The sequence below is a fragment of the Larimichthys crocea genome, chromosome XII (assembly GCF_000972845.2).
Source record: "Larimichthys crocea isolate SSNF chromosome XII, L_crocea_2.0, whole genome shotgun sequence".
NCBI lineage: Eukaryota > Metazoa > Chordata > Actinopteri > Sciaenidae > Larimichthys > Larimichthys crocea.
Window position 1 is genome coordinate 13,113,110 of NC_040022.1, and position 27,066 is coordinate 13,140,175.

At 44.5% G+C, this 27,066-nt stretch overlaps 1 protein-coding gene across 5 annotated transcripts; it reads right to left on the bottom strand.

The window, feature by feature from the left end:
• Window positions 1–1,396: 1,396 nt before the first annotated feature.
• Window positions 1,397–26,482, bottom strand: wizb (WIZ zinc finger b). Of its 5 annotated transcripts, none has more exons than XM_027285410.1 (17): window positions 25,021–26,478; window positions 24,294–24,465; window positions 24,007–24,208; window positions 23,637–23,712; window positions 22,884–23,032; window positions 21,116–22,780; window positions 18,168–18,605; window positions 16,280–16,684; window positions 14,312–14,425; window positions 13,310–13,873; window positions 12,743–13,210; window positions 12,101–12,586; window positions 10,632–11,198; window positions 10,338–10,549; window positions 6,548–6,866; window positions 4,847–5,012; window positions 1,397–4,390 (listed from the first exon to the last, which is right to left on the bottom strand). In XM_027285410.1, exons 2-17 carry the CDS (start codon window positions 24,393–24,395, stop codon window positions 4,015–4,017), a joined length of 6,309 nt encoding a protein of 2,102 aa, XP_027141211.1. In that variant the 5' UTR covers window positions 24,396–24,465; window positions 25,021–26,478; the 3' UTR covers window positions 1,397–4,014. The 5 variants fall into 5 exon arrangements, 4 of the variants coding, with proteins under 4 accessions (XP_027141211.1, XP_027141212.1, XP_027141210.1 ...); XM_027285411.1 differs by having other exon boundaries at window positions 2,538–4,390; window positions 6,548–6,803; window positions 12,080–12,586; XM_027285409.1 differs by having other exon boundaries at window positions 2,538–4,390; window positions 12,080–12,586.
• Window positions 26,483–27,066: the final 584 nt, after the last annotated feature.

Below are 27,066 nucleotides of genomic sequence, written 5' to 3' on the forward strand. Positions count from 1 at the left end.
CCACCAACTCCTGAAAAAATATGTCCTTTAATATTATATATATATGAATGCTCCACTGTGTAGTGACTAGCTTTATCTGTATGCATTTCAAGCTTTTTGCTGAAAAGTGTGAACCAAAACACTGAAGATGTAGGTCACAAAACCAAAACAATAAGCTAAAAGATGCTAAAAAGGCTCTTTAGAGCTAAGGGGAACAGCAGAGTTGGGTGATAATATTGATAATACTCACTGTGAGTGACCCACTTCACATTACACATAGTCAATTGATATATTCCTAAAAAAAAATATATATATATATTGATTGTTGCAGCTTTGAACAGTTCTGGAGTTAATAAGCATACTATGATAATGGTACATAAGAATATGCTGTAGAAACCTGAAGGTTCAGAACAAAGAAAAACTGAAGAATGATTCGTAAATACCACTACTCACAAAAAGTTTGGGTTAGAGTGCATTTTTACAGATGAACTTCATTTGACCTTCTCTAAACGTTTGAATGTCCAACTGTTCAATGTTTCACTACTTGTTGCATAACATGCTGTTCTCTAACAAGTGTGTGATCCATGAATGGACCACTAAATGCTCTGCCTCAATGACAGTTTGTATTTAAACAGTCCTCTTCATCATGCTAACACCCAACAATCCATCAACAGTACCTGGTCAGTATGAGGCTTCAAACAGGAAGTACTCAAGGGAAGTTACCACTGAGCGCTGAGTGTCACAGAGTGTCATCAGCACTGAGACATTAACATTTTTTGTTGTGGTATATCCTGTTGTAATTTTTTGTCTCAATACATTGTTTGAAATGAAATTACCATTGCATGGTTCTACCTAAAAGCCCTACTTACATTTTCCATAAATTTCACCTGAAAGTCAAATATCACTAACTTCTTGTGAGTAGTGTATATCCGGTCAAAATAATGGAAGGCCATAGTGAGAGCTTGTCACATTATAATTCAGTCGTTCACTAACTTTGTACTCAATTTGTACATTTTATAGTTGGAATAGATTGCAGGTTTTTTTTCAGAGCAATTTTCATCCATGCTGGCTCAAAATGAACAAAGCCTCTAAACAAATCAAGTGCAACAGTAAGTTTGAAACTCCAACCACGTCTTAAATTCATGTTGTGTTGTTCTAGACGACTGCCATCAACTAACTCGGTTTTGTTTTTCACAATTTCCACATTGTGGTAAGTTAAGCTCCGTCATCTAATGTTGTATTCAAGTCAGATGTGCTTAAGATTAACGGTGTAACAAAAATAAAGCTAATGTTGGAACTCCCCCTAGTGTTCACAGAGCATTACAACTAAAGAGGTGGCACAAGACAACTGTTGACAGAGCGGCGCAGAGTGTAGATGGATGTGCTGTAACATCACAATAAACAAACATTCAGTGTGTGAAATTGAAATCACATTTATTGTTTGTTTTGGAGTTGATTCACTTAAAACTTAACCCTTTGTGTACAGTACAGTTCGTTCCTCAACTGCATCTTTTTCTTCTTAATCGTCATTGTCATCTCACTGTCTTTTTACACTCATTTACACACATACACACATATGTACGTATGTACATACATACATACATACATACATACATACATACATACATACATACACACACACACACACACACACACGCTCACACACACACAAAGACAGCCAGTTACACCAGCTGAGGCTTAGGTAATCTTTAAAAGGGGACTCTAATGCACCGGCCTCTGAGTCACGTCTTACACAGTAATGCAGCCGCAGACCTGCAACAGGCTTACAGCATCTATTACCCTGTGAATGCAGAGAGAGGATCACATCTCACCGTGCAAAGTGGTCCCCTTTAAGGCCTGCTTATTAGAGTCCTCTGATACCAGGACGTGACAATCACACTAAAATGGTTTTCCTCGCGTTCAGTCACTCGCCAGCTCTCGACCTGCGACATTCTCACCAGCACCAAAGTTTCAGCTTGGAGAGACTAACAGATACAAATAAAAAATACTCTAAGATTCACCTTGCAGGACTGCAAATACAGAAATGCACAGAGCAATAAAAAATACATAGCATCAAAGGTTTAAATCAAATCACGATAGAGGAATTAAGATCACTTATTTTTTTTTAACTACCTTGCTAATAGAACTGCTGAAAGCTCTACTAGCATCAACAGTTTCTTAAGTACATGTAGTTATATAGTATGTATCTATACTCCATAAAAGGGTTTGGGTATTGTTTGGATTGAACAGTCATCTTTCAAACATGGGCAACACCGGAACAAACTTTTAAAAGGTCGTCAGCCTATGCGGACCCTTTAGTTATTGCTTCAGTCGTGGGTTGGTGTGAACGCACTCTGAAGCGGTGTAGAAAGAAACAGACTTCAGGAGCCTCAGGAGCCCGAGGTCAGACGTGTTTCTGTGTTCAGACAGTTCTGAAGCTGCAGTTTGGTTTGTGTTCATGTTTAATTGGGAAAATCTAACCCTACAGTAACAACATGAAGCCGCTCCAGGAGCCCGAGTCGGGGGGGGGGGGGGGGGGACTCAGCGGTGTGTGTGTGTGTGTAGTGGATGCAGATCACCGCTGGTTCAGTCCATTGTTCAGTGTGGAGCCTTGTGGAACTCGATAGCTGTGCAGAGTTTCCTCCACCATCAGGTCCAATGTAAACAGCTTTTACAGAGGCAAGACAAGGAAGTAAACAGACTCTTTGGCACATCCTAACGCGAAGATGGATGCATGAAAGTCCTGATCAGACTACGTACAGACAGGATCCCCTCTGAGCGGGTGAGTGGGTGTCTTCCTATCAAGCAGTTTGACTTCTGTCTGTCTCTTTAAAATGGGAAACAAATGCACATTTGCTATGTATGTACATGAACATACAAACTACCACTCACACACAAACACACACACACATTGTGCACCAGTGTAAAAGTGCATCGCTGACCTATTTGCAAACATTCCAAAGTTCTACTTTAGCTTTAAAATGACCTAGCTTACCACATTCAGATGCATAATAATAAATAAATAAGAAAAGGCAGGAAGAGAAATGGCAACACTGTGAATGGAACAAGTTGAAATGTGTAACCTTGAAGGTTTTCTATGGCCCCGCTTCTCCAAGCCAGAGAGGGAGATTCAAGAGACTGCCTTCGACAGAGCGGCAGCCCTGTCAGACCGTGGGGTCGGAACATTAACGTTATAGAAACATAGGGCACATGTTTGATTGTGTATGAATGTGTGCATATATTATATTAATAAGTGCTTTAAGCTACATTCAAACAAAATGTATATTTGGGGGTCAGTATTTGATTAGAAAGTTAACTTCAGGGGATCTTCCCTTTTTGGGTGTGCTTCCACTTCTTGCTCCTTTAACCAATCGGAATTAGTCTCTGTCAAATCTCTGCCCAATCAGAAAGGTGTTTCGTTAAGTGCTCAGTGACTATGTCAACATTAAAAGTGCCTCTTTTAACACTAAGTGTTACCACATGTTTGAAGTCTCGAACGCGAGACTAGCAGGATTAGGATTAGTCGTTTAATCTCAGCCAGGACCTTCAGGTGAGGCCAGTGCTACCAGCGTGCTGATAGAAATGGTCACAGGTCGAAGTAACGTGCTGTTCAGAAGGTGATGGGGCAAAACTGGACTAGACACGAGGGTAGTGAAGTTTTCTAAAGGGCTACATTAACCCCTAAATCACCCAGTGAAGGGGAGAGGTACAGCAACTGTCCACGTCATCACATGGACGTTCAGTATGAACAAGGCAAAACACAAAACATCGCTTCATCTCTCCTCATAACCTTGGACGCTTCCCACAACCATCCATCCCCGGTGCACAGAAGAGCCAGGGGAGCTTCGTTCCCATGGTAACAGGACTTAGTAACAGTCTCAAAAGCTGCTTCAAAAAGGTGCTCAGAGGGCTCTTTGGAGGGGGAACACTCCTCCTCAACAACACTTTGTGAAGGCCGAAGGAAACAAACAGATGGACTAAAGAAATCAGAAAGGCAGGAGACAAAAGGGTCACATGACAGTAATGGATGTGACCTTACGCTGTCTGGGTGGGGAGGGCAACAGAAGTGGGGGATGGGGCAGGCTGCTCCTCTGAGACCTTTACTATCTCTGTGGCAGTGACAGGTGGAGCACACTCGGCCGGAGGCGTAGGGGAGCGGCTGCTGGGAGCTGTGGTGCGGGTCAGGGTGGAGGCGGGGGCGGGTGTGGTGGAGGTGGTGCTAGAGGTAGAGGTGGAGGCTGGGGCAGAGGCCTGGACCAGGGCTGGTTCATCAGCTGGGGTGAGGGGTTCGGCAGAGACTGCTTTGGAAGCGGCAGGCTTGTTGTAGTTCATCTTGAGGATGTGCTGCTGGAGGTGTCTGATCCAGTCCTCCTGCACCGACAGCGGACCGTGAAACTCCACCTCGCAGAACCTGACGTAGACAGAGGGCACATTAAAAGTGGGAGATATGCAGAATAACACCAGCAGCAGTCTACATCTGCTGTGGATCCAGCTAAGCTTTCACACAAAGCAATAAAATACAAAGCAATGGTGTTACATTCAGGGCCTTCCTCTGGGAGCGGCCGATTCTCTTCAAACTTTTCTCCTGCAGTTATATCGGAACTTAAGCACTCATTCATGCTACCTGAAAATCCCAGGTGATTCACTACTCTCAATATAGCGCATTAGCAGCTAAAAGTGGAGTACTGCTCGGCAGGGGATGGGGGTGGGGGTGGGGGATCACTGCTTGGGGATTATGAGACTATTTCAAATTTTGCCAGACGCTTCTATTAATGCTGCCATCTGAAAATATCTAATGTTAAGGGCTCGGGACATTTTCACTCAGGTGCTGGGAAGCCTCTAAAACACACATGCAGATTTTACTCACCGGCACTTCAGGGTGTAGAACTTGCCCACCAGTTTGACCAGTGGGTAGGAGGGTGGTTTGGGCACCAGGGCGGGGACGGTGCCTGTGCGGGGGGGCTTAGGAGGGCCGCTGTCCCTCTCTGCTCCATCTGGGCAAGACGGGTGCTTCAAGGGTCTACGCTCGAAACCTTAACACAACAGGAGGAGGAGGAGGAGGAGGAGGAGGAGGAGGAGGCAAACAGGGTTGGTGCAAATTGGAGCTGCACCAAAATACTTGTGTGCATGTGAGTGCATCAGTCCAGCTTACATTATTAGTTCTTGCTGAAAGCCAATGAGGTGGAGTTTTTTTTTCCAGCAGATGTTTGGACTGCTACTCATTTTATTGTGTACTCGCTGGCTTCATTTTGTATTATGCACATTCTTCAGTAGGTAGGTTTCTGATGTGAAAATGTGGCTCTTTCATAGTAATAATGTGAACCAATTCAATGTCACAAAATAAAGGATAAAAGGCGGCTCACTGTCACTGAAGACAAAGGCTGGCTCTCCTAACATCTCATTTATTTCCCCTGATGAAACCTCTCGCCCTCAGTGCTTTTGTTTTTCTCTTAGTATCACACAGTCTTCATTTGTCCCACAGTTAACCCTGCCACTGTGTCGCTGTGCTCACTCACCTGTTTTTAAAGTCTACAGTCGTGATGCGGTAACAGCTCTGTGAGGCTGCTAAATGCTAATGTTTAACTGATATGTTTATCACAATTTTAGTTTAGCATATTAGCATGCTAACATTTGCTAATTAGCTTTTAATATGGCTGAGGCTGATTGGGATGTTTTGCAGGTAGTGAACTGACAGAAACGTATCCAACAGATAATAAAAGCCAATCAAGCAGCAAGCTCTGTGGTTGGGAAATGAAGCCAACAAAGGAAGTGCTAAAGACTGCAGTTCCTCTTGTCGTCCACTCGAGGCTGGCTCCAGAAGTGAGTCAGTCTCCATAAGTCCCCATGTTCAAATGTCCAACTTCACAGCAGAAATAAACATGTTTACAGACTGTACAAAAAACAGTTTTGGTCTCTGTAGCTAATTTCCCTGTTCATGACAACTGTACTGAGGGTGAATTTATATACAACTCACCTGTTCACATTATATTAAGGCTTAAAGTTATGCAGAATTAACAGTGTGGACGCTTTGATTGACAGGTGGATGTCATTACAGTTGGCTTGTTTGAGCAATTGCCAATGATCCACTTTGCTGATATTTAGTTTAGTCAACATGGTGGCAGCCAGTCCCACAAACAGCACTTCAGAAACCTACGGGTGACGTCACGCATGCTCTGTCCATTCTTTTTACTGTCATTTGTTAATACATTTCACTGAAAAGCACGAATGTCTGGTTGTGCTAATAAGAAATGCCAAAAGGAATTAATCTTCTGGAACATTAATGTCTGTTCAAAATTTCAAAATATAATCTGTATCTCAACATAGATTTGTTCAGGTACTATTTTATTTTGAACCAAAGTGGTGGACCAACCAAGAAAAAAAAAAGTTAAAGTGTGGTTAAAAACAGCCTCAGAGAATTTTAGAGATTTTTAGAAATGGTTGCCTTGTTGTTCTCCCTCAAGAATAAATTTAACTGTACAAACGTACAGGAGTGGGTGTATAATACATGCAGGCATATGTGCCTAACTGAGTGCATGAAAGCAGGAGCATATGTTGTATCCTCACGTACCTCTGGGCAGGCGGACGTTGAGCTCGCTGCGTGCCACCTGTGCTTGAAGTGGGAGGTCGCCAGCGAGCCGTGAGAGGCTGGGACTGCCGCGCCCGGGCCTGATAGGAGTGGTGAGTAGATTGGAACCGCTTTCACCATCGGCGGTCTTGGAAGAGCCCTGGCTGACCTCGCGGCTCAGTGGTCGCACCAGGCTTACAGCCAAAGACGAAGACCACTGGGAGGAGGAGGAGGAGGAGGAGGAGGAAGAGGAGGCCTTCTGCGATGAGATGGGGAGGATATGATCAGAATCCGCTGACGTAGAGAGAGGTAAGCTGCTCTTCTGGAAGACGGAAAGAGATGAGTTTCCTAATCAGAGTTATACCAACGAGAGCTGCCATGTGCCCGTCACACTACATTAAAGATAACTTATTGTACTATCATCATTATAAGGCCAAATAAATATTTTAAAAATAAAATATTTCTCTCAACATACTTTGCTTCAAATATGTCAAACGTTGAAATTTGCAGAGAGTTTAGATGGGAAGATTAATACCTCTCTCGTGTCTTGAAGGTAAAATATAAAGGACCTGTCAGCAGCTGGTTAGCTGGAAACAGCTAGCCTGGCTCTCTCCACAGGTCACAAAATCTGCCTTACCAGCACGTTTAAGCTCACTAATTAACACAGTACTTTTACCAAAGTGAACAAATCACACACATTGTGGTTTTACAATGGGTTATGTGCCGATGCTAAGCTAAGCTAAGCATCTACAGCTTCATATTCATCACATGAAGAGGTGATGAGGGGTCATCTAACTGTCATCAAGAAGGCAAATTAAAAATATAAATTTTTATATTACCAAGTAATGTTTAAATTTATTATCTAAATTTGCATATACATTATGATGGTTATTAGTTGCTGCTGTTTTTTGATTGCCCCATTTCAATCAAAACAGTAATTGTTGAACTATTCCTTTAAAGCAGGTGCCTCAGTATTTTAAAATTTATGTCGTTAGTCGAAAGTAAGTTGATATGCATGGAAGTTGTCTGGGACAACATCTACATCGAATAATTCATCTACATCTAATTAGAAATGCCCAGACCCTGATAAACAATTAGGCAGCTGGGGCTATCTGTATATTTGTTTTACAATTTAAAAGCACAGTAGCACAGTCTGTGTTTTTGTAAACGTACATTTACATTTAGAACTGGTAACCTGTCATTATTAAAACACTAATTAGGAGCCTAATTAGGATCTGACAGTTTGGCAATTAAGAGATTATTATGTGCTGTGCTCTAAAGGGCCAGTGTGTAGGATTTAGTGGCATCTAGTGGTGTAGTTGCTGATTGCAACCCCATCGCCTCACCCTCTCCTTCCGAGCATGAGGGAGAAACTACGGCTGCAGATGTGGTGGACGACCTGACACATCTATAGATATAAATTCTAATGTAACAAAAACATAAATGTTTTTATTTTCAGGTGACTGTACACGAATGAAAACAGTTATGAATATTACATTACATTTCTGCCAAAGTTTTTGATCTGGCACACTGGACCTTTAAGTCATCTGTATCAATGAGCTTTAGACAGTAAATGAAGGTTTAAAGGACAATAAAGACTTCAACCACAACTCACAGTCATCAAGTGTAATCTTTGATAATAATTATCACATAATGATAGTTATGTGTAAAGTATCTTTCATCTGCTAATGAAGGCCAAAGTTCCACAGAGAAGCCTTGAGTCAAGATTATTTTAGTCCAAGAAAAAAGCTCACGTACACGCACTTTTCACTTCTGATCAGAGCTCGTCTCAGGACGTCTCTCACGCTACATTAATGGCGTTATTCTTATCAGTAGTTAACAGTTTGGTGACACCACGCAATTCCCAGCATACAGCAGCAACACCTGACTTCACCCAGACAGAGGTCTGAACCGCCGGGATAAAAAAAGATTTTAATAACTTTAATCCTTTAAGTTATTTGTTGTGTTTTAGATCATTGCAAGCTGAATGTGTCTGAATTTTGGACTGTTGATCGGTAAAAACAGGTACTACCGTATTTTCCGGACTATAAAGTGCACCTGAATATAAGCCGCACCCACTACGTTTAAAAAAAAAAGAATTATATATATATATATATATATATATAAGCCGCACCGGACTATAAGCTAAAACCGATATCCAGGTTGAGAAATGAGATATTTACCGGATACACAGAAAGATTTTGTACCGTAAATGTTTATTAATATACCTGAACTGTTTCCGAACAGTGCCTGTAACACGGCAGTAAAAGTGTTCACCATGGATTCATTAACGCCAAGCTTATGTGCAGCGGCTCTATTTCCTTCCTGGAAAGCCAGATCGACGGCCTTTAACTTAAAAGCTGCATCATACAAATTTCTTTGTGTGCTTTCCATGATGAGAGGGTGGTGAGAGTGTGAAAATAATTTGCTGTTATAATTCGTCGTGTGTTTTGTGTTGCATTTGCTAAATAAAAACTAGCGTGCTCTTCTTTGCATTGACTTCCCCTGTCTGTCTCGTTTTTGCACTTCCTGTTAGAGCGCCCCCTGGCGGCTGAAGAAAAATCAATAGAAACGCCGCATGATTCAAAGCAAAAAACAGTATTCATTTATATCATTATTGGTGGTTATCGAGGTTACAATCACATTGGACAAAGAAGGGCAGCACATCACTGACTTGACTATTGAAAATTAAAAATTTGATGATTTCTCAATTATCAAAAGTGGTTTCTAATTAATTTTCTGTTAATTGACGGATCAATTATTGGTCTGTATGGTTAGGTCTATGCAATCAGTAACCAGTTGGTTCTTAGTTAAGAGCCTGACTGTAAAATAGAGTTGGGTTCATTTCTCTAGTATGAAACAATACAATTACAAGGACATTTAAAAAAAAAAAAAAAAAGGTGATCTGTTCTGTATGTGTGTCACATCACAGCTCGGGGAAAAGGTGTGACAGTGACGCAAATGCACCAGAAACTAATTCAGGAGGAAGAAAGGGAAAAGGGAAAAAAAGCGTACGTTTTTCTTCTATCAACAGCATGCCATAATTTATCTGAGGATGAAACATAAGCTGCCAGGCACCCTGGTTACTATGGCAACTATCAAGTCAATAGCTGAGTTGTTCTGGCATCTGTCCTCACAGTGATTTTTGCTGGGTGTAAAGACACAGGATCTACAGTAAGGCTCAAAGCTGTTAGACAACACGTCTGAAGCTTTCCAAGACACAAAATGTCTGTCGAGCCACCAGCCGAGGCATGTTAGATCTGTGAGCATGACGCCTATTCAAAGACACCGCGAGGAAAGGGAGTGTGTCAGAGAAGTAGCACAGTGGGTTATGATCTTATATTGTAGAGTTTCTTAGCTTTGTGGGAGGCATGCTGATATTTTACATTTCTTTGGAGGAAAAAAAAAAACATTCACACTTGCAACAATAGACTATCTGCCACACTGTTATGTACTAAAATAGTCCTGTAATAAAAAGCTGAGAGTCTCTGCTGCTTCTTTCTACTAACACACACACACACACACACACACACACACACACACACACAACCATAGGTTTTTACAAGTGCTGTGTAACTGACCGCCACAAACACTCCTAGCTTCATGCCACTGTTTACTGTACGTGACACCGGCTGCTCTGCTTAATCAGGGAGTATGATGCCATGACTAGTGATGTGGGACCAGGACTCTGTCAGGGCACGAGGTCAGACTCCATGGACAGCTCTGTGAATAAAAACACCTGTTATTGCTGTAAAATGAATTACCAGTGTTGGAACTGACTGCCTCTCCTCACCTTCTTAAGGGTGGAGCGGCTTCCCTGCATGTAGCTACGGTGCATCTCCAACACCTTCTGAGGCCTGCTGCGCATCCAGGCGCTAAGTGTCTCGATAGGAGATCCATTTACACACCACTCGGTCACACCAAACTGCCTCAGGTGGGCTCGCGCATGGCTGGCCAGAGCCTTACGGTTCTCAAAGTAGAAGCCGCACAGCTCACAACTGGGATCTGAAAAACACAGGAAAGGAGTAAAGTGAAGGAGGGTCTCCTCTTAAGGAGAATTATCAGCATAAGAAATAAAAATCCTCACCCTGGTGTCCGTGCTTGTCTGGGGAGGGCTTCCTTTTGAAAGAGAAATCATGTGGCAGAGGTGAGAAAGTCTTAAGCTGACGTGGCGGTGAGTGGCTGGTCTCTGCTGATTGGGCGTCCTCAGACAGAGGTCTTTTTGCCAGTGGAGAAATCCTGAAGAACTTCCCTGAAGGTGGGGTAGCAGACGCGCCCATGGACCCCAGGCTTTGCTTGGGGTTCCTCGACCCTGACTGCAGCAAACTGAGGGGGGATTTGCGGAATTTGGAGGACTGATAGCCTGAAACACCCAAACCCTCTGAACCGCCAGTGTTCTCCCATGGGGGACTGTTGGCTCCCTGGCTTGACTCCTTCTTCACTCCCTGCTCTGACTGAGAGGAGGCTCCTACACCTCTCTTGTGCATTACCTCCCTCAGTGTGTCGATGGGCGAGCCATTGACAGACCACTCGGTAATGCCCATCTGGCGCAGGTGGGAGCGGGCATGGCTGGAGAGGCCTTTACGGTTCTCAAAATATTCCCCACAGAACTCACAGCGAATATCTCTTGTAGGCTCCACTTCATGAGCCATGGCTGTGGAGAGACCAGAGAGAAAGTCAAAGATTATTTTGAGGATCCTAACAGTGCAAACAAAGTCTAATGCAAATAAGCTGTAGGAAATTTGTTTGTTTTGTTTCAAAACTACAAGATGTCCATGCACACCTGTGAATATATAGAAACAGAAAAGTGTGTGACACGAGGACACAGAGAAATTGATTTTCAACCGTTCACACCCAAGTGAGAGCCTCATTAGTTTTTGAACACAGATCTATTATTCTTAAATGCGTAACTCGCTGCACTTCACTCACTTGTTACATTCACACATTTGCCCTGATGCAACTGAACACTCGGACCTGCAATCAAGTCATCTCAGCAAGTAAGTGCTAAAGACTGAGGAAGTTATGGAAGTGCATCGAAACCAAGTGCATCCCTCGAGGAGTCCATTAGGCTGAACGGTAGGGTTGAAAGCCATGACGTTAGCACGCTTTAGATAATTATTATATTCTATACTGTATCTGTTACTAAATTTACAAGTATGTTTTGAGAATAGGGTTAAAACACTCAGCCAACAGATGGGTAATTTAGCTTAGTATACAGACTAGAAACAGGCAAACAGCTATCCTGGTTTTGTCCAACTTTGAGAAAATTTATCAGCACCTCTAGCTCACTAATTAACACATCATATCTTGTTTGTTTAATTACCCAGTGTAAAAATGATAATTTGATGTTTTACAAGAGGTTTGTTTGTTTGTACTAGACTGTTTATAAGTAACTTCCTTGAGTCACCGCTGGTTGACAAATCCACAAATCCACTTATTTCACTCTCATGCAGGTCATGAGAGTGAAATAAGTGGATTTGTCTAAACTGTCAATTCCTTTAAGTTGTTAAATGAGGCCCAGAGACAAAACTTTACCCAAGTTGAGGGGGAACACACTGTCAGAGCTGCTCCAGTTGAGAGCTTCGCCAGAGAAGCCGGAAGATCTCCCCGCAGCTCCGGGCGTGGTGACCTCCACCTGCACTGGCTCGGGCTTCAGCTTGAGGATGAGCCCGCTAGAAGACGTTGTAGACAGTGGAGCTGAGCTGGATTTAGATACCGCGGGCTGAGGAGGGCTGGAGGGGCGGGCAAAGGCAAAGGGCAAACGATTGAGGAGGGTAGCTGAAGGAGAGGAGGAGGTTGACAGTGGTGATCGAGGAGGACCTGGAGAGGACGGAGGTGGAGTTTTGAGAGGTTTCAGGGGAAGAGCGCAAGGCAGGCCCCGTCTTGTGATGATCTCCCTCAGGGTGTCGATGGGCGAGCCGTTGACAGACCACTCAGTAATGCCCATCTGGCGCAGGTGGGAGCGTGCGTGGCTGGAGAGGCCTTTACGGTTCTCAAAATACTCCCCACAGAACTCACAGCCTATTTCCTTTGGAGGTTCACCTGAGGGATGGGAGAAGTGAGCTGAAATATACTCAAAAGAAAAAGCAGCTCAAAGAAACAGATCGAATTATTACAGAAAGCCACTTTATGTGAAGGATCTATCCTGTTACACGATAGCCAGGAGGGTCCCATCAATTGTGTGAAACAAACACTCACTGTGTGGAAGGGCCATGAGCTCCCCACTACTCAGGCGGAAGACCCGCATGGAAGAAGACTTGAGACGCTTGGCGGGTGGGCCAAGCAGAGGTGAAGCAGAGGAAGAGGTAGCTTTGGATGTCGACCCACCCCCAGCTGTGGTCACCTTATAGAGGAGAGAAGAAGAGGAGGAGGAGGACGAGGAGGAGGAGAGGCTCAGCAAGGGGGACTGCTTTGGGGAGGAGAGTGTGTTCGTGAGGCCCCGTGGTTCAGCGTGGCTGTCGAGCTGCAGTGCACTGGCTTTGTGCTTAAAGTCATCAGTATCGATGAGCTGGTTCAGGAGGTCGATGGGAGAGCCCTTGGATTCGGAGTACTCCACCCCAAAGTGCCGCAGGTGGGCTCGTGCGTGGCTGGAGAGGCCTTTCCGAGTCTCAAACCAGGCGCCACACAGCTGACAAACAATATCCTTGTTGGGGTCCACCTCAAGAGCTGCTCACCAAGAAGAAACAACTTAAGTAAGACTCATGAGAGCAACAAACTATTCAACTTTATACAAAGTAATCAGAGTGAGTGATGAGTGACACTTACTGAGGTTGAGAGGAGCGTCATTCTCCTGCGGCGCCCAGAGCGGTTTGGTGGTTGTGATGGCAGCCGGACCAGAGAGGTTAGAGGTCAAGCTCTTCATTCCCCCAGCCTTGTGCTCCGGGGAGCGCAAGGGGGAAGACACGGGCAGCAGAGAGGAAATGGGGGCTTTCCTCACTACTGAGGAAGGGGAGCCAGAATGAGGCAGAGCTGGAGAGGCACCAGGAGAAGGTGTAGGCGTGGAGGAGCACGACGGTGGCACTGCTTTCGCTGCTTTGGCCAGAACGGAAAGAGGGATGGGCTTCTCGTCTAAGTCCATGTCTTCTAAATCCTCATCTTTCTGAGGAGCAGACGGGGAGGAGATCTTGGCTGAGAGGGGCTCCAGAAGAAGTGAGCTTATTTGGCCGTCTACGTTGCGCTCCTTGGCAATCTGGTAGAGGAGGTCGATGGGTGCCCCGCTGCCCTCTGAGGCGCTGATGCCCAGCTGGCGCAAGTGAGAGCGGGCGTGGCTGGAGAGACCCCGCCTGGTCTCAAACTGAGCTCCGCACACCTCGCACTTCAAGTTGTGGACTGCAAGAGAGACAGAAACAACTTGCTGAGACTTTATTTCAAGAGGTAGCGTTGACATCGCCACGCATTCTTTCATGATTTGAACTGAGCGCAGCATTAGCACCAAGTTTGCAAAGCAACAGCAGGTGGCTGAGGTTCTTTTAGAGGCCACACAGATCCCACAGGACGTGTCAGCTCACTTACCCTTCCTGTCTGCAGCTTCACCCAGTCTGCAGCGACACCAGCCAAGTGTTAGAGGTGCTCTCATTAGCTCCTAAATACATTTGTCTACCTCTCAGGTTTTTCCCTCGGGACACCCCCCCTCTGATGTAGTGTCACCACGACTCAACGCTGACCTGAGGTCAGTTTTACAATTCCCTCACTGACAGCTATGATAAGGCTCTGCTGTAGCAAATCCCATCCCTCGTCAGCGCTCAGTGGGTCAGAGCCCTCTCTCACCCTTGGAGTCTGCATCCTCCCCAGGAGAGAGGCCGTCTGTTTCCCCAGGGCTTGAGTTCAGACCGTCCAGCTGCAGCTCCTCCTCATCATCAGCTGCTGCTTCCTCCTCCTCACCTTAAGAATGACAGACACGGATGCACACAAGTGCAGAGGCACGTTAATTAGGCCAATTAAGTAGCTGTGACGATGAATCACCTTAAAATAAATAATGGCGTCTGACAATAAAATCTCCTGTGGATGGATTTGTGAGACACAGAGCAGATAGATCTGTCCTGTGAGCTCATTGCCTATAGAATTGTTCAGTCTGTGGAATAACAGCGCATTCTGTGAGGAAATAATTCAAGTAATGAATCCCCTGTCAGAAAAATAATAATAATAATAAAAAAGAAATCAGAAAAAGTCAGAATTGCGCTCCTGTCTGAAACAAACATGGCAGTGCTGCTTCCCCGCAGTCAGGCATTCCTGGGACAAAAGTGCCATTTTCTGCGACAAATCGCTAAATCAAAAGAGACGTGGAGACAGACAATGCTTTTTGTCTGGTGGGCGGCTCTGCGCTTGTCAGTTCATCTCCTGACTGTAAAAGAGCGGCGATGTGACACCTCGGAGCGCAGCGTTATAACACCAGCTATTAGACCGGAGACAATACTCCAGCAGCGCGCGCGCGCGCACACACACACACACACACACACACACGCGAGCATTTAGACAAACGGAACAAAGTAGCAAACCGCTAACTTGACTTTGTGTGGACTACGCGCGCACACGCGCACGCACGCTGAGGGAAAAGTGAGACTTCCATTCGACTTGGTTTAAGTTGGAATCAGATTACTAACGTTGTGCACACAAAGTTAGCCCCTTTCCCTCCCGTTAGTTTCCATCCAGACGTGCACTCCAAAGCACAGCGTGTCCTCTATCACAAATCAAAGCTCGGGAAAAATGGCGAGGATTGGGCAACTGGAGGTAATTTTAGAGATCCTGCTGCATTGAAAATACTGGACGTCATCCCAGACGTGCACAATAAAAACCCCTCTCACACACACACACACACACACACACACACACACACACACACTGGACCAACAACATCAGAACAGCGGGAAAAAAATCCACACAATTTATCTGCGCTTGCAAAAAAAAAAAAAAAAGGAAACACCCGAAACAATGACCCGCGCTCTGAGCTGCTGACATGCATGTCATGCACGGGCTACCTGCGCGCCGCGGCTCCGCTCCCTGCGTGCTCTCACATGATAAAGAGTTGTTTTAATGGCTGTTGTCTGGCTCCAGTGTGACAGAAGATGCGGCGCGAGACGCGCAGTGCACCGCCGCCGTGTGTGTGTGTGTGTGTGTGTGTGTGTGAGATCCGAGGAGGACACGCGGTGCACACAGGAATTAGAACAGCGCGCGGTACTCACCGGTCCGCAACCGCAGTGCATCGGACTCCCGGTAGCTGAGGCCAGACAGTTTTTTCCGCTATTGTTTGGGTCTACGGGGAGGTGGAAGCAGCCATTTTGCCCCCATATGCACCGCTAAGCTAAGGCGTGACCAATCGAGTGGAGGCGGAGGTTGGGATAAATGCACCGAGTGCCACATCAACCACGGGCATCAGGGACTCACTGTCTCTGTCTCCCTCTCCCTTTCTCTCCCTCTTACACACACACTCACACACTCACACACTCTGATTTTCTCGACAGCCACCATCCTGATTCCAACACTTCACACAGTGCACAAGAAGCAGCAAGAAGCAAACAGACAGATGCATTTCAAACAACACAACAGCCTCTGAACTCACATTTCCAACTGCTTTATGCATTTGTAATAGTCTTCTTCATCCCTCCAGGTATCATTACTGAGGCCTATAAATCCTGTGCCAAGTTCAAAGTGCAAACACTGACAGGGTCACCAGGTGATAACATCTATCAAACACATCAGAACCAATGAGAAAGGTGCATTCTGCACATAAGAACTTACCTTCACACTCTTCTACACCGTCCTCCTGCTTGCAGTGTTGAGAAGATGCTGGAGGCTGTGAATCAGAAGCACTCAGCGTCCTTTCACTTGTCTCCCCTTCTAGTTTTACCTCAATGATTCCCTCCCCTTCCTCCTCTATCTCCTTCTCCTCCTCTTCCTCCTCCTCATCCTCCTCCTGTGAGGAACCGGGGCTCCGTGGGGGAGCTGTGGGGATTACAAGGTCGGGCCTGCTGGAGAACAACTCCCTCAGGATGTGAATCGGTGATATGGTGACGTCCCAGTTAGTGATGCCAAAGTCGCGCAGGTGGGCCCGGGCGTGGCTGGACAAGCCGGCCCGGGTGTCAAAGCCAGCGCTACAGAACTCACAGTGCATCACGCTGAACGTGTCCGGGTCAAAGTTGGCAACTATGGAGAGGAAAGGCAACACAAGTGGGAGTTCAGACATGAGACTGGATGTGCCGTACGACACTTGACAGCTGTGAAGTGACAAGACAGCTGTGCTGTGTTTCAAACTTGTTGGCTTGTGACCCCTTGAATCAAAGCGATGTGTTGATTGCTTCGATTCACAAGCTGAACTTGTGACAAACTCAGCTGAAGAATGATTTTCTGCCAAAGACAAGTATAATGTATATGTTGAGCAGGAGAAGGATGAAGCTAAGTTTATGTTTCTAGTTGCTGATATTCAGTTTGAAGTCACTGGTTCAGTTTATGACACGTATGGTAACAGTGTAATGTAGTTTTTGAGTGTGCACGGACAGAAAAGGTTGTGGATCATTCATCAATGTGCAAAGCAGCCAGCATCAGGTCGAAACTGGACCAAGTTGAGATGTAGGACTAAGTTTGGATCACCTTTCATGACGCTGTACGTGATTAATATTTAAATCAATTATTGTTCAAGTTTCTTATAGACACAAGTCAAAAAAAGATGCAAGTGGCCTATGAACACGGAGCTTGTTGCAGCCACTACATTTACAGTTCAACCTCAACAATATCTCAACACTTAACATGAATTATTTTTACAAACCATTAACCAGCTTTCTTTAAGGGTTTGTATACATGAAAAGTTTGGTCACATTGGCAATATTGTTGTAGGAACGCATTGTACTGGCATACCGCTGCCTTATAAAGTTGTTAAAAGCTAAAGTGTTAGTAAACAGTTATTTATACAGTAATTACAGAGCATCATTATAATTCATTTGTAGCATATTGTACTTTCTTTAAGGGTTTGGCCTTGGGACGAGAAAGTCGGTCTGACAGTCCCACACTTTGGCCCAGACTGAACAATCGTTGCCATGTAATTTAGTACTGGGTTAGAGTTAGAGGGCATTTCATGGTCCCCAGAGGATAAACTCTTTTCACTTTAGGGATCCACTGACTTTTTCTCTAGCACCCTGCAGATTAAAATCTATGATTTCAGGGTGTCAATTAGCTCAGTTGGTAGAGCATCCACCCCATGTACGAAGGCCAACCTGCGACGCTTTACTGCATGTCGTTCCCCATCTCTCTCTCTCCCCACATTCCTGTCACTCTTCAGCTAAAAAATAAAAATCTATGATTTCGAGTCTCAACAAACATTGGATGAATCAACATTACATTTTTGCTTCAACACATTGTTGGACCAAGAACTAGTCACATTCTCTGTTAGTGTTATTAAGAAAATGTTAGATGGTGAACATGATTAACAGTTTAGTTTTATGTTGTGACTCATGCAGGTTAGGAACCACTGCTTTATGTTGTAGTAAATACTTTGAAAAGAAGTTCACCTAAAGTGTTCAGGGATGAGACATAGGAGCTCCATAAAGCAAAGAAATGCGGCTTATATTAAAGAGAACTATGGTTTAGCTGATAGACACAAATATACTACAGATCCATGCAATAAGCTGCTGACCTTTTTTCTTCTTCTTCTGATAGGAAAACTTCTTCTCAATGGCGTTGACCTCCTCAGGGGATATGAAGTGACGCACATTGTAGCTGACGCCCACTCGGTTCAGGTGGCCTCTCACGTGATTGGCAAGCCCGATGCCGTTATGAAATCGATCGGGGCAGTAGGGGCATTTCCTCTCCACGCTCTTGAGCACCTCTGCGTCCTCATCAATCTCGTCGTTGTCTTCATCCAGGATGCCCTCTGACAGGAAACGTCGCACGCGCTCCTCGTCAATGTCGTCGTCATCGTCGCTGTCAATTTCTGCGGGAGCAGCAGTAACCCGGCTGCTCCGCCTCAAAAAGAAAACCTTTCCATCTTTCTCCACCTCCAGCTTGTCTTCGTCCTTCACACTCTTCTTCCGAGGGAGAGATGATGCAGCTCTCAGCTGTGCTAAACCGTCGTCTGTAGAGAAAAGAAAATCAATGTTGAATAAACAGATAAATCCAACTCAAACTCAAACAGTATGTGTGCCTTAAATACTGTATGTGCATCATGGGCTTTGTCTGAGAGCTCCTGTAGGGCTCCCTTGAGAAGCTCTTGAAAGTTCATTTAGTGGCAGTAACACTGTAGCTGCCAATTGAAACCACCACATCCTCACCCTCTCCTTCCTAGCATGAAGGAGAAACGATGGTGGCCGCACAACACACAAAAAAGACCCGGGTTTAGTTTGTCCATTCTAAACTGCTGTAGAAACATGGTGAACTTCATGGAAGTAGGGTTGCAAAACTCTGGGAATTTTCAAAGTTGGAAACTTTACATGGGAATAAATGGGACTTTATGGGAATAAAAAGGAATCTATGGGAATAAACAGGAATAAACCAGAATTTTACAATTTTTGGTCCTTAACAGGAAACTTAAGTATAGTTGGAGATATCTGCTATTTCTCAATCACATGCACATAGCACACTGCTTACTGCAGGGCTACTGAGGCCACGCCCCCTACCTGCACAGGTGATTTCTGTACCTGGACCACACTTTAAATCCTCAGGCCACACAGAGACTATTGAAGACACACATTAGAGCTGGTGGACTACATAATATTGTTCAATAAAATAATTCAAACTTGATAAAGTTCTATTTACAAATAAATCTGTTGAAATGTTTTTTAATTGTTTTATTTTGCATGTCTGCTTATGACAAAACAATGTTTAACAAATGTTTATATTTATATTTGGATATGACACAGTTGGTTTAAATTACCCCCAATTTACAGTTAATTCCCATAAATTCCAATTAATTCCTATACATTTCTATAACTCCCATGGCGTTTCCAATTTGGAATTTTCCCAAAAGTCCCTAGCTTAACTTCCCATGGAAAGTTTCTGGAATGTTTCCAAAAATTTACCAGAAACTTTCCACCACCTTGCAACCTTACATAGAAGTGGATATAAAAGTTTCATTCTAAGGTAACAAAAACATAGCTGTTCTTATTTTCAGGTGTAATACACTTATTTGAACTTAGATATGGATATTATATTCCATTTATGACATACACCTAAATCTGACACTGGACCTTGAATGTCTGTCTGACTGATTTACTGGAAGAGCCACTTAAGTTACATCCTTTTATTTAGTAGAAAAAAAATTGGCCTTTTATTTATGTTCTGATATTATTTATGTGCAAAGTAAATGTATACGTTGAAAAGTGGATGAAGCTAAGCTTATGTTTCTGATGTTGCTGATATTCAGTTTGAAGTCACTGGTTCAGTTTATGATACGTATGGTAACAGTGTAATGTAGTTTTTGAGTGTGCACAGACAGAAAAGGTTGTGGATCATTCATCAATGTGCAGAGCAGCCAGCATCAGGTCGAAACTGGACCAAGTTGAGATGTAGGACTAAGTTTGGATCACCTTTCATGACGCTGTACGTGATTAATATTTAAATAAATCATTGTTCAAGTTTCTTATAGACACAAGTCAAAAAAAGATGCAAGTGGCCTATGAACACGGAGCTTGTTGCAGCCACTACATTTACAGTTCAACCTCAACAATATCTCAACACTTAACATGAATTATTTTTACAAACCATTAACCAGCTTTCTTTTGTTGCATTGTCAATACACAAGAAGACTTAAGTTTCATCAACACTTTTCATCAACAGAATAATTCTGGTTTGTCATCTAATTATTGTCCAGTTTTACTTGAATCTAAATATTATGTCAGTAAAAATCCAAAATAACAATACTGAGAAATTCAGGCGTTCTTTAAAAGGTTCGTAAACAAATCTTGGAGATGGAAAGTTTTTGTCACATTTCAACTTAATGCTGTAGGCATACTATTGCCTTATAAAGTTCTGAATAGCTGAAGTGTTAGCAGACAGCTATTTGTGCAGTAATTGCAGAGCACCATTATCATTTATTTGTAGTGCAATGTAAAACATTCCTTCTTTAGTCTTAACTAAATCCTGAGAGAAATATCTGGTTCTTTTGCGTTTCAAAGTGTTGAGCAGGTAGCTTACTGTACTTGAGCTTTTTTGGCTGAAAACAGCTGCCTGCTGCCAACTAGAAACTGTAGCTGGAAGAGCTGTGCGCGAACCAGAAAAAATACTAGCAGATCAGAAAAGCCAAAACAGTTAACAGCTTAAAGATACTATGGTGATAATTCTCTTTAGGTTTGTCACTACAAGCGACACATTTCACATACACATGGTCATTTGATCCGTTGTTTATAATAGAAATATTGATTAGTGCAGCTTTAATCTTTTCTGTATGATCAGGTTTTCTGTACATTTACAACACAAAGCCGTGAGCAACAAATCAATCTGCGATCAATCAATGTTTCATCCAAATGCTCAAACTGAGGACTCATAATAATCTGGTCCGGGCACATGTAATTACTGATATCACATATTGTAACAACAGAAATCAAGAAAGCTGACTTAGTGTAAAGGTCTATAGGCTGACATTCTCACCTGTGTTCGATCGTGCTCTGGTGTGTGGTTTCACTCCTACAGGTGAGCTGGCCTCTTGTTCAGAACACTCAGTGTCATGCTCTGTGCTCTGATCTTCATCCTGCTCTTCTTCTTCTTCACTCCCGGGCAGCTTGTCATCATCCAGTCTGGGATGAAACTTGGCCAGACCAGTCCAAGTCTTCCCTCTTCTGCTGAATCTTCTGTTCCCAACACACTTGTAAACCGCCTGGCTTGTGGGTCGAGCTGCAGTGCTGTCTGATAATGTGCTGTCCTCTGAGGCAGTCACTCCTTGCTGGCCTTTGCCTTGAGTTACATCAGGCAGGGATCCAGATCCAGCCTCAGAGAGATGGTCAGAATCTAAGGTGGGTTTTGAAATTCGAGCACCCACATTAGACCTTGAATGCAGGCCAGTCTCTTCAGCCTGCGCCCCACTGATGGAGACCTTTCCTGGGTGAACGAGTTTCTGGTGTTCCCTCATTACAGTCTGACTTGAGGTCAGGAAGGCACAATGACCACAGGCCAGGGAGGTGGAAGCCAAACATGACGATGAACCAGGGGATGGGGAGCGGGAGCGGAGAGCAGGTTTTTTCCTGTTGTGGGTCTTGGTATGATTAGAAAGTGCCTGGGAGGTTCTTGTGCTGAAGTTACACTTGGTGCAGACAAAGCGGCGGCGGTAGGCAGAAACAGCTCGGGCCTGAGCTGTAGTTCGAACTGAATTCGGAGGGGTTGCGTCTGAGTCAAGAACTGCTGGGTCTGCGTCTGGTGTTGAAATTGGGGCTGGAGAAAGAGGTGGAGATGTGACTATTTCTGGGTCTGACTCTTTGCCTAGATGCGAGGCTGTGCTTGCATCTTGCATAATAGCTGGGTCTGGATTTATATGCTTCACCACCTTACTGTCCAGTTTCTGAATCTCTCTTTCATTCCCATTTTCATTCAGTTTCTCAATCTCCCCCAAGATCTTTAGACGGGACTCCTGGTGCCGTTTGTGGTGGTCTGCCAGTGCGAGCCGATTCGGCAGGTTCCATCCACACTCGACACAGCGAAAACGTCCACCCTTTCCTAAACGCCTGCCACCACCCGCACCACTCTGACAGTGCTCAACTATGTGCTCCTGCAGGTGGACCTGCTTTTTGAAGTAAATGCTACATTCCACACAGGTGAAGATTTCATTACCTGGCACCACCTCACTTTCTTCTTCTTTGTCTCTCTTCCCTCCTCTGTCTCTGAACTTAATCGGCTCTTCCACAGCTCCCTCTCCAAAGTTGACTTCTTCGAAATCATAAATCCCTCCACCACCACGACTCAGCTGTGTCGGCTCAGTGGATTTTGATTTCTGAGGACTCACTCTTGCCTGCTTGCCAGTCTCAGGCAATGTGCGTTTCAAGGTGGCAAGTCCAGAGAAGGGCCTGAGCAGCACCCTCTTCTTTCTGCATCGCTGAATGAATGTGCAATGAGCCCAGGGGGCAGGAGGGGGACTCTCTGGGTCTGAATCTCCAGGGAAGCTGTACACATCTCTCTCAGGCTCCTTCGCTTCTTTTCCCTTGGGCCTTTTCTCTCCCTCGGTATTGTCCGCCTCCCCCTCCGTTTGGCAACCTTCCTTTGGTTTTACTTTGGCCAGAAACAGCTCAGCTCCCTCAGATACATTCCAGGCTTTGCTGTCTGCCACTGTGAAGAGAAAACACAGGAACTATGAATGGAGGGAGCCTTAAGATGAAAAGAAAGATATTAAGTGTTGAGGCAGATTTTGTTTCTTCCTTATGGTGCTTACATTCTGTTGGGCCAAGCTGAGATGTATTTGGCTCCTCTGTCTTTGTGCTCTCATTGTTGTTGTTGTGCCCTTCCACAGGAGTGGGCGAGTCAGTCTTGCTATGCAAGTGCTGCAGGTTTCCAGGTTCTTGGTCATCTTCACTATCAAGTCTGGACAGCATCGGAAAGGAAAAAACATTTGTAACAAGTGAAAGCAGCATCTCTGTCTGAAAAAAACAAAACTACACATCAACTACCAGTGAAGACACTGAGGTCATATTCTTGATTATATTTCAGGGATGTTTAAGGAGCTCAAATAAAAACATACGTATGGTGAATATTTTACATAATGATTAATTCTACATACCATAACGTAATATAAGCTGAACAGGTGAGTTGTATATAAATTCACCCTCAGTTGTCATGAACGGGGAAATTAGCTACAGAGACCAAAACTGTTTTTTGTACCAGTCTGTAAACATGTTTATTTCTGCTGTGAAGTTGGACATTTCAACATGGGGACTTATGGAGACTGACTCACTTCTGGAGCCAGCCTCAAGTGGACGACAAGAGGAACTGCAGCTTTTAGCACTTCTGCATTAGAGCCACAGAGGTTGCTGCTTGGGCACCATATGACCTCAGTGTTTCTAAAGTCCTGACTATGGCCATGATTACATCTTTAAGTTCACAAGAACATTATCTGCCTTTGCTGTGTCGAACTGATTTAACCACCACACATCTCACTACTCTTCCTCTTGTACCTCCTCCTCCTCACCTGAGTCCAGAAGAAGGAGATCCTGGGCTGTGAGCAGCCAGACCGTGAGGGTTAGAAAAGTGCTGTAGCTCCTCCTCTGACACATAACAGCACACAAAACACACAACGACAGGAACATCACATCACAGCTCAACAGTTACAGTCCACAGCCAAAGCTTAGCTTACATAGAGAGAGAGAGAGAGAGAGAGAGAGAGAGAGAGAGAGAGAGAGATGAGAGACTACATGCAGACTGAATCACAGTAAGGGGACAACAATTATATGTCACATAGATTAGCTAGATTCAGTGCTACTTCCAGCTTTGCTGTGTGATCATTACTGCCCTTGAGAAGAGTGCAACAGGTTTCCAACAGATATTAAGCCATTTGTTACCATCTAGTGTTTCTTTCTCAGAGTCAGAGTCCCAGCTTAGGGAGGAAGGAAAGGCTGAGGACCTGAATCTCCTCTGTGCGCTCCTCCCCGGGTCTGTACTGGGCTGAGAGCCCTCGTCCTGCTTGGAGCCCTCATCGCCAGCATGGCCCCACAAGCATTTGGCTGACATCAGGCCGTCTCCTACATTTGGAGAACATGAGGACTGGAGGCGATGATGAGAAGCATACATTCACAAGTCTTATCGTCAGATGACAAACATGATGGCGATGATGGCGATGCTGTCTTACCTTTAAGGTGCTGTTGAGGAAGGTGACGGGGTTTTGTGCTGAGTTAAAGGGTGGGGGCCCATAGCTGGTCCCTGGGGTGACAGGTGGCCCTTCTGGCTCCATGGTCCCCCAGAGAACAGTATGGAGTCCCACTGTTGACCAGCCTGCCTACATTGTGCAGTCTCCTCTGCCTCTGGAAACATAAAAACACACCAACAAATTCAAAGTTCCTCACAGCTTAAAAGTTTCACCCAGACTCTCACAGCCTGTGTTTACTGTAGTAAGTTGCATACAAGATGTTTTTGTATCAGCCAGCAGATTGGAAGAGAATCAAAGAGCAGATTAGACAATATGAAAGTGTGAAATATGCAGAATGGCTCGTGTTTTGGCTGTCCTCAGGATTTTTTTTTATATTTATTTTGCCAGCTGCAGTTTTCGGACTGTCTGACCTATTTTCACAATATGTCTGCTCTTAAAGAATGAAATAGGGCGCCCAAATGGTTACATAAATAAGTGGCCTTTATATTCAGGCCCATGTCCTCTCTCCTGCTGCCCCCTCTAAAAAAGCAGCAAAACGCCCAGGTACGTCAAGGTGTCCCACGGGTTTGGCCTCTGTTGCTTCAGAGAGGACGTGGCTGATATCGATCCCGTCGCTGTCAGGTGACTACAACAACATTACATCCACGCACAACGCCTTTCAAGCCTCATACGCCCATAAGCTGCAGTTTTTTTTAGTGCAAATACTCACTGGAGTCGGCCTGGTGTGCGGGTCGCAGTGAAACGCTGGCTGTCTAAACACCGCTGCTCATAGTTTGAGGACGGAGCTGCTGAAGCTTTTACGCCCCGAGCCGATGCTCGCCGCAGGCTTCGACTGCTTCCATGGACTAACTTGCCGTGTGTTAATCGCTGCTCGGGCTCTTTGCATGGATCCCTGGAAGATGCCAGGCAGAGGACTCCATGTTATTTGGCTTGCAGGCACGCCACGGCTGCGTACGTAAAACGTCGACGGGGAGGGTGACGAGAAGAGTTTCGAGTGGAGCTCCGGAGTCAAGTTGAATAAGTTGGAACTTTGACGAGCTGCTCGGGTTTAAACGCGTTTCTGTACGTTAGGCTGATGTTTATCTAATGTTTTGTGTCGCAGAAGGTTTTTTAATCACGACGACACTCTCCTCTGCCAAAAATATAAGCCCGAACAGAGCCGACATGTCACTGTCACGCCGTTTATTAACGGCACACATTATTTCATGTGAACAGGTGAAGTATTAATTGTTAATTACGCTAATTTAGTCTCGGCTGGCGTCGTCCGCTTGTCCCACACACACCCCGGTGACGTCAGTCAGGTTTTTATGAAACATATAATAGATGTCTCTCTCACCGTGACGTCAGGACAGCTGTGTCGAGTTTGTTAATTAGTTTGTGTATCATAATTTCCTTAATGCTGGAATCAATAAATGTCTGACTGATTATTACACGGTGCTCTGGCGCCCTCTACAGGCGGGGGACGGGACTGTGTGTTTGTCACCAGGGACAGTAGGGTCGAAAAAGTACTCAGATACTTTACTCTGGGAAAAGTAATGACACCACAGTGTAGAAAATATATGAATATAAATACATATATAATTATATAGTTTTCTACATGTATTTTTACCCAAAATACAACCACACACACACACACACACATACACTAATGTGGAGAGAGATGGTGGATGGTGGTAACCTCACAAAGCGCTGCCCTGAGAGCAGATGGGGGTGTGCCTTGCTCAAGGACACCTCGTCAGTGCCCAGTGAACTGGCAGTCCCCAAGCCAAGGCCCTACAGACTGTGCTGCTGCCCCTCAGTATCACTGGAAACACCTGCATTACTATTACATTACATTACTATTTCATGTCAAAAGGGCTGTTGTGAAAAAGGTGTGTTGGCAGCAGCCTGGGTATTTAGGTTGGTCTTATGCTTCATGACCTGCCTAAAAGTTAATAAGTTAAGACAGCTCAGTGGCTAAAGGATGGCCTTACTACAGCTTAGAGGGCCATATTGAGGCACTGGATGAGGGGGACAACCCTACCTACTCTGAATGGATCCTAAGTCGTCACAAACTAAATGTGAAGATGGACACCTGTACAGAAATCTAACACAAATCACAGAAACAAACTCAGATCAGTTTGTTGTGTCCGGGCCTCGGATCAGTGCATGGGAGGAAATAGTATCCTGTCGACTCAGGTATCTTTATTTTATATATATGTATGTATGTATATGTGTGTGTGTGTGTGTGTGTGTGTGAGAGTGTGTGTGTGTGTGTGTGTGTGTGTGTGTGTGTGTGTATATATAATATTTATATCATAATATATATATATATATTATATATATATATATATATATAACTTGTAACTGAACTTATCAGATAAATCCATACTTGTAAATGTACTTGAATACTTTACACCACTGGAACAAGCATTGAGACCACACTTAAGTGAAAGTTATGATATCACATAATAAAGCCACTTTAAAAGTATTATCTGCATCTTTAAGTGTACTTAAAGTAAAAGTACTTGTTATGGTGAAGGGCCTATTTAAGACTTCTGTAGATCTACTGTATATTATGTATAACTGCTTATCCCAATCAGGCTCACTGTGGTCTCCCCATCCCATTCACACTCACAGACAATTTAGAGTCACCAATTAACCTGTTAAGGTTCATGTCTTTGGACTGTGAGAGGAAGCCGAAGAACACTCCACACAACCTTCTTGCTGTGAGGCAACGGTGCTAACCACTGCATCACCATGCTGCCCTGTATAT

Excerpts from the sequence above, each read along its gene's own strand:
- wizb (XM_027285409.1), bottom strand. The coding sequence starts at position 24,395 with ATGGAGCCAGAAGGGCCACCTGTCACCCCAGGGACCAGCTATGGGCCC. Across the intron at positions 23,033-23,636 it reads TCTCCTTCTTCTGGACTCAG|ACTTGATAGTGAAGATGACC; the intron begins GTGAGGAGGAGG and ends GATGCTGTCCAG. Across the intron at positions 11,199-12,079 it reads TGTGTTCCCCCTCAACTTGG|CCATGGCTCATGAAGTGGAG; the intron begins GTAAAGTTTTGT and ends GTCTCTCCACAG.